An 8,247-nucleotide genomic window follows, 5' to 3' on the forward strand; every position below is an offset into this window, starting at 1 on the left:
TACACAACCTTAATTTTAATTTGTTTTTCTTTAAAAGGAGTTGTTTAGAGTGGGGTTAATGCTTTATAGACAAAAAATAAAAGAACCTGCAGTAGAACCAACTTGTTCATCATCTTTTTCTTCATCTTCCTCTTCCCTCTTTTCTTTGCTCTCTCCAGCTTTGACAAGTTCCTTTTGCACTGCATCGTTTTCTTTTAGCTTTGTAGACAGCAATATCCTTCTCATAGTCTTCCTTCAACTCAGCCGCCTTCTTTCCCTAAGTCTGCTTGTCATCTGCAGCACTGTTGGTCCACACACTTTGCAAACTCACAGTGGGTGAGGCTGGATATTCTTTGATTTGGGGCTGATACTCAGAACAAGAAAGCCAAAGGAAGCCTCTTGAATATGTTGGGACCAAAAAAACTCTTTTGCTTCCCCTTTCAGAGAGATACAGGTTTTCATTTCTCCTTCATAACAGGCCTGGTCACCTTTGCCACGTCTTCAAACTTGCCTTTTTCTTGAGTAGACTTGGTCTTCCACCTCTCCCAATTCTTCTTAAACTCTTGAGAAGCTGACTGAAGCAGCAGGCTTTTACTCGTGCTTCTCCTGGCAGCTTGCACAAAGAATGAATATGACATTTTGCCTCTGGACTTCTTAGAAGCCATTTGCCCATGTTTAGTTGTTTTTCCTCTTTGCATACAGGGCTTGCGGACAGGCTGAGGAGAGGCAGCACAGCGAGGTGGCCTGGTTTCCTATCGGTTTGGCCCTGAGATCTCTTTCTGTTCAGACTAAATATGGCCTAGCTCAAGCTTCTTCACATGAACAAGGATGAGGTATAAAAGTCACTCCTGCTTGTGGCCCCTCCATGGGGGTGTTTTTTGGGTCTGTGGATGTTGGGGTGCAAGTGGACTCTGCACCCCCAGAACGTCCCCTGCCTGGCCTCTGCTGCCTTTTTTGAGCACAGCACAGGACAAAGCCTGCTCAAAATGGGGGCTGGCTCTGCCATTAGCTGCTGGGGCTGCCCCAAGGTTAAAATTTGGATTTTTTTTTTTTTTCTGTCTTTTTGAGACAGGATCTTCCTGTAGCCCAGGTTGGCCTGGAACTCACAGAGATCCACCTGCCTCTACCTCCTGAGTCCTGGGATTAAAAGTGTGTGCCACCACACCCAAATTCAGATTATTAATAATGGCAAAAATTCCTATTTGTGAAATATAAAACCACAATCAGAGCTGATCCAGGGAAACTACATTGTGTAATTTCATGATGTATTAGTTATGTCATAATTTCACATATTTCACTTTCTAAAGCTCATTCCCTATGTAAAACACCACCAATTCTTCTGGAATGAACTTCTCCTCCCCTAACAATCAATTTAGACAGCTGCTATTCAAATGTATTCTCAGTGTTTCTGGGTAAAGAACAGAAGGGCTGATCCAGCCTGAACCCATTTTAGGTCAGGTGCAGCAAGATGAAACTGTGTCCTCAAGTAAACTTTCATGAAGAAATCTCCTACTTACTATCTTAAGCCTATACATAAGTGGGTATGCATATGGTTAAAATCAGGTGTGTTATGGCAAGGGACATGTACAGTAAGAAAAACGAATATGTGACCAATCAGTCAGTCAGAATAGAGAACTACCCAAATTATGTCCCTTAGCCTCCAAACTGCTTCTTTAGAACCCCCCAAAAGGAAGCCTCAAACAGTAACAGGCCCCTTGAGCACCTTCTCACTCATATAGCTAGCTACTCTTAGCAATAGATTTCTTTCTGATCTTTGCTTTGCTTTTGAATAGAGTTCCTTTCCTCACTTGTAAGAGCCCTTATCTTCAATTCTTTAGATAGGAGACCAAGAATCTGGCAGCATCCAGCCCAGACTGGACCACTGGTAAAATGGCTACTCTGCCAAAGCTGATCTCCAGGTTGCCAAACCTCAATGCCAAATCTCAGCTCTTGTTTCATGTGATCTATCTATAGTATTTCACATGGCTGATCACCCTACCTCACTCAAGTGCTTTCTTCAATAAAATTCTGGAACATCATGTTCTCATTGTCTTCCTACTGCACTGGACACTTCTTTTTCATCTCCTGGCTATGTCTTCCTTTCTCCTGATTTCTAAATGCTGGTGTACCTCAGGATTCAGTTGCTCCTTAGAACTTCCTTTAAGCCCAACCTTTAAGCTATGTCCAGAATCTGATTACTTCTCCCCATCTTTGCTGTTTCTAGTCTGGTCCAAGCTATGATTTTCCCTTCCAAGAATCATTGCAATAATTTTCTAACTAGCCTTCCTGTTTCTTCCCTTTGCTCAAAGAACAGTCAAAATTGATGTACTTAAATTTTAAGTCAAATCATACCATTTTTCTACTCAAACCCTTTAAATGGCTTCCAAACTCATTCAGAGTAAAAACCAACATCTTTACAATACCTTAGAAAGGGTGACTCATATGTTCCTGAAACCTCTCTGCTGTGCTTACCTTAATGTGTCACCTTCCATCTTGTTCCTTAAGCATAACTTATACTCTTCCCTAAGAACTGGTTTCCTTCAATCAATAGTACCAGAATGCAAGGAACTGAATCCTCCTCTAATCATCCTATTTCTAAAATCACACACCCCATAACTTCTATTTCTATCCCTTTTTCCTGCCTTAGTTTTTTTTTTTTTTTTTGGTAACACTTATCAATGTGACATACTGAATATTTAGCTGTTTATTTGCTTATTGCCTACCTCTCTCACTGGACTGTAAGCTCCGTGAGGGCACAGAACTTTTAATATCTGTCCAATACTGGACATTCTGGTCTCTTATACAATGCCTAGTATATTATATTCAATATTTCTGGAGGGAAAATGAGGCCAAAGAGAAAACCCAATCAATCACAAGTTACAGTACCAAAATCCTACATAGGAAAAACTGTATGGCAATGATAGAACTGGCCATTGCCACATCGTCCCCAACAAAAATATATATACAACAAGTGGAAAACAAATTTATCATCACTAGCCACCTACTCATTCTTCAAGCCTATCAGACAAACCACTGCAATAGCTACAAATTTAATGAACTGCAGATAATTGAAGACCTTCAGTACTAATGGTATACCATTGGGGATCAACTTAAGAGTTGCCTTGCCTCACTAAACCGCCTAAAAATACTTCTACTACTCTTATATAATCCACCCGAGAGAGTGAGGTGCAGTTCACAGTTAAGCAGTATCAGAATGTAAATAGTAGAATTAATGGGGTTAATCCTAATATGCCCAAATCAAGATAGCTAGGCCCTCTTCTGGCCTCCTTGAACACCAAGCACACATGTGACACACACATGCTGACAAAAAACTCATATGCATAAAATAAAAATAAAATCTTTTAAAAAACATTACAAATATATACAACTTTCACTAAATCATAAAAACCTGTTTTTCCAGAACAAGTTTCATTTTTCAGCTTCTGAGCATTGGAAATCTTATATACAAAATTTCTAAGTCATCACACAGTTGACTAAGAAACCAAAAAAGCACTAAATAAAAAAGAAAAAAAAACACAGTAGGCAAAATATTTCTTTGAACCTCAATGAAAAGAATATGCTATTTCAAGTAACTCTGATTTGCAAAGTGACCAATAAAAAGGTGTGTGTGTGTGTGTGTGTGTGTGTGTGTGTGTGTGCACATTTCACTTCAAACTTACTTTGCCATATCTCTAGCCAACTGCATAAAACGTTCTCCATCAGATGGAGACAGAAGATTTAAAATACGCCTATAACCATCCATGGCCATTTTATGATCGCCCATCTGTTCATAAAGGCTTGATCTCTCCCACAAGTAACGGACATTAGTAGGTTCATATTTAAGAGCTAGAAAAAAAAGAAGGGGAATAAAAATTACACATTTATTAAAAAGAAGCACATAATAAAGTGTCTAATAAGCACTTTAATTCCCCCACTGGAAACAAGGAAATTATTCTAGAATAAATCTATCAACAGAAACTCTTGACTGGGCTGATTTAAGACCAGACCTGACTTCCCACATTTAATCCTCCTTTGGTCACTGAAGTCACATAAGTAACAGCTTGGAACCAACAGCGACCTTGGTAGAAAATTCTAAGTATTGTGCAGTAACCAACTTTTGTGCTGTACTAGGGTCATGGTCTAAGTAGTCACAGATAAACATGAGAACAGAGGGACCCAGATAATTATGCTATAACAGAATATAAGAAACAAACAGATTTGAGCCAATATCATAACCTGAAAGAACAAATGCAATTAACAACCTATTAAATAACACCTAGTCAAATAAGAAAAATTTCTCTCCATCTACCAAGAAAGTATTTTAATTACCTTTAGTATAGCAAAAAATAGCTTGCTTAATATTATCTTGTTCCAGAGACATTTCTGCCAGTCTAACCCATTCTTCTGTGTCACTGGGATTTAAATGTGCAGCAATCAATTCAAACTGCAATGATTTCTCCATGTCACCTTGGTCCTCATAGATCATGGCAAGAGTAGAGAATGGTTCATAAGCCAAAGGAGCTAGAAAAGAAATTAAAAATTAAATTCTACTGCCTAAGGGAACAGACTAAAGTTGGAAATTAATCCTGCAGTTCAAACTACAGATCTTTTTTCCCAATATCTAAACTCTAAATCACTCTAACAGAATTATAAAATCTATTTATTAGAACCTAGAATAAATACTAATATTATAATTTTTTCATATGCATTTATTTTTTGTTGTTGTCGGTTCTTTTGGGAGGTGTTGTTTTATTCTATTGAGATTCTTGCTACATAGCTCAGACTGACCTCAAACTCACTATGTAGCCCAGGCTGGCCACAAACTATGATCCTCCTTTCTCAGTCTCCTTCGTTCTAAGAGTAAAGGTAAGCACCACCATACCCACCTTCATTTTTAAAGCACTATTTTCTTTTAACAAAATATAATTTTATGAAAACTACTTTCTACTACACTTTCCTTGTGAAAATCTCTTTTACTAAACCAAATATGGCTCAAAATTTTGGCAACTTCACCCCAATAAGCATCAGTTACATCAGTAGGATTGAATTTTCACTATTTAGCTTCTGCACCATAGGGGACAAATGCATGCAGGATACATAAACAGCACTTCAGTATAGGATATAAAATTTGTGTTTCATCTTTCTTTCTGAAATATTGTTTCTAAAGAAAAAAAAAAACCTCAAAGACTGCTAGAGATTAAAGTCAAAGACTATTGTCCAAATCCAACAACTGTAAGCTGAAATAAAGGACCAGATAATCTTAGAAAATAGGAACCAAATGAAATATCAGTTAACCTTATTTCTGATGAATAAGGAAAAAAAAGTAGTGGCCACAAATTACCCTAATGAATAATCTGGGAAATAACAAGATATCTAAAAGGACCAAGTCTAACTAAAAGAAAATGCCAAAATACTGAAAGAATACACTAGAAGTTCTCTGTATTGTTGACAACTACACAAGTCACTCTGCAGAGCAACTGACAGCACCCGGAAAGCAACAAGATGCACGCAACAATTGGTCAAAAGTCATCTCTGAAGATGTCCTTCAATATGTCTAAGATATATCATTGAGTGGAGAGATAAAATGACAAGTTTAAATGTATTATCCCAAAAACTAGATTAAAATAATTTAGCACTACCTAATCTGAAAAATTAAAATAAAAAAATTCTTCAGGTGGTTTTAACATAATATAGTTGCCATTTTAAAAAAGAGATTAATAGGGCTGAGGATGTAGCTCAGTTGGTAGGGCACTTACACACTTACCCAGATACTTAGAGCTATAGGTTCAATCCCCAATATCACAACAGAGAAACAGACAGATGAATGGACAGACAGACTGACTGACTGATAAAATATAAAACGATTGGGGCTAGAGAGATGGCTCAGTAGTTAAGGGTACTGGTTGCTATTGCAGAGTACCCAGGTTCAATTGCCAGCACCCACATGGCAGCTAAGATCTGACTCTCTCTTCTGACCTCCACAGACATTGCATGACACAGGTGCACCTACCCACATGCAGGCAAAGCACTCATACACATAAAATAAAAATAATATAATATTTTAAAAAATATATAAAAAGATTAATAGCACAAAAGCCTAAAGTCTTAACACGACTACTTAAAAAGAAGAGTGCACAGAAGTTCAAAAGCTCAAAAGATATTACTGATTTGCACTGAATTACACCCTTTGTTCACTTTCTAATAGGGCCTATTCAATGTGAAAAGTGGCACGTTATTATTAGCACAATTACCTCTTACTTCTAAACATATTTTACAAATAATAGTACAATGGAGTATTTCCCCATTTAAGTCAGACCATTAAACTGTTATTATCAATAAGGTCCCCACAGAAAATACCTTGTCTTATGATTTCCATGCACATCAATATTGCTTCTTCATGTTCTCCCCGAGCAAAGCGAATATTAGCTTCACCCATGAGCCCTCTCAGAGCTCTGGGAAGCTTACTCCGAGGCCTTTTCTCCTGTATAGAAGAAAAATGACTTGAAGATTAAAATATATTAAAAGCTTAGATTTCAATTCAAAACATATTTATATAGAACATAATGAAATGGAAATTTCCCTTTTGAACTTTTTAATCTTCTAAACTCAGAACTACATACTAAGTTATAACTCAGATGCCTTAACATTTAAATCTAATTGCAGAAAGAAAACTAAAATTCAAAGGTAGGAAAGAACAAAATTATTCTATGATCCTTTCTAAAGAGGAACATCAGAGATGAGAGAGATGGATCAGCAGTTAAGAGCACTGTCTGCTCTTGCAGAGGACCTGGGTTTGATTCCCACCACCCACATGGCAGCTAACAACCATCCGTAACTCCAGTTCCAGGGGATCTGATGCCCTCTTCTGACCTCCACAGGCACTGTACAACACGGGTGTACTTACATGCATGCAGGCAATACACTCATATACATAAAATAAAAAATAAAAATAATAAAATATTTAAAGAGAAGCATCAAAGAAAGTAAAAACAGAATATGAAACAAAAACCTTCCTACAATTCAAAGTTCAAAGTACAATATACAAAGAGAGCAAAAATCAAATGGTCAGGAAGGTCCTTCTTTGAAATTTATCAGAATAAACTTGGTTAAAAAAATACTGAGTTAAGTATGGAGTCATATCTCCCTTAGATACTAATGAATCCTCCTGATTCATCTTGCTCATCACTGACTTCCATTAAGTACAAACTGGTGACAAGCTTTCTGAGCTCCAGAGGATTCTTGCCTAGCTTACGCTTCCCTTCAGGTTCCTTAGAAAGGGAGGAGCCCGATTTTCATGCAAGTAAATGAGGAAGCAAGGTTTTCTTATCTAAGGGAGCTATGACTCCATACTTAATGCTACTAGTGATTAAATGGCTACTATGTGTTATGGGAGAGAGCTGACATCATCAGACATGTCCTAGGACTTTTGTAGATGAGAATTAAAGAAAGGAAACCTGAACCAAGGAGTCCAAGGGATTATAGAATTTGACACTTACTGTAAAGGTTTGCTTTTCCCTAAACCAAAGCCAAAGCTCCTTTTTGAACTTAGAGAAGTAATTTAGGTCTGTCCGAGGAGCAAATGGCTGTTAAAGCAATCCTTGAAAAGAAAGATGCATATCATTTTTCTGTGTAGCAAAAATATTTTGAATCCTATTATTATTACAGAATTAACTGTAATATAGTTACTAAAATCATGATTTTGGTACATAATCATGCTGAAAGTTGTTTATGTGTTTACAGAATGAAAATAAATTACAAAATGACACTTAAAAAAAATACTGAGTTATACTATGGATCTCTCAATAGCAAAACCACAAAACATTTTGACACATGAAGTAGTCAAGGTTTTCCATAAAAACACTCCAAAAGGAAGCAGAAGTAATGAATGACAGTAGTTGACTCATAGTATTTCCTTTCCTACTGTTGAACTATTTCCTTAGTATTGAAAGATGCCCTTTTAATAACCATGTCACTTCCTTATAGACACCAAAAATAACCTACTTTCATCATTTTTTTTGTTTCACGATTGAGAACCATCTCCAACACAAATACATCGCCTGCAGTGGGCTGTTCAGGTGTTTCCTCCTCCTCCTCTTCTTCTTCCTCTTCTTCATCATCATCTTCAGTCTCTCCAAGCATGGAAGCAAAGACTTTATGAACTGATTTACTCACTCCATCTGACGTTTCTCCTAAGGAAAGGCAATTGAAGTTTTTTTTTTTGGCGGGGGGGGGGGGGGGGGGGGATAAAAAAACTTTAAAACACCCACC

The 8,247-nt window shown here is 37.2% G+C and overlaps 1 protein-coding gene across 1 annotated transcript in view; it reads right to left on the reverse strand.

Annotated features, from left to right (window-relative positions):
• Gtf3c3 (general transcription factor IIIC subunit 3) overlaps nt 1-8,247 on the reverse strand; it is a 43,686-nt gene that overhangs the window by 31,590 nt on the left and 3,849 nt on the right. The window contains exons 3-6 of the mRNA XM_008848284.3: nt 7,981-8,168; nt 6,337-6,460; nt 4,309-4,500; nt 3,660-3,825 (exon numbers count right to left, since the gene is read on the reverse strand). Of these exons, the coding sequence (XP_008846506.1) occupies nt 3,660-3,825; nt 4,309-4,500; nt 6,337-6,460; nt 7,981-8,168 (670 nt within the window). The remainder of the gene's footprint in view (nt 1-3,659; nt 3,826-4,308; nt 4,501-6,336; nt 6,461-7,980; nt 8,169-8,247) is intronic.

This window comes from Nannospalax galili, unplaced genomic scaffold (genome assembly GCF_000622305.1).
Source record: "Nannospalax galili isolate Female #2095 unplaced genomic scaffold, S.galili_v1.0 scaffold1024, whole genome shotgun sequence".
Lineage (NCBI taxonomy): Eukaryota > Metazoa > Chordata > Mammalia > Rodentia > Spalacidae > Nannospalax > Nannospalax galili.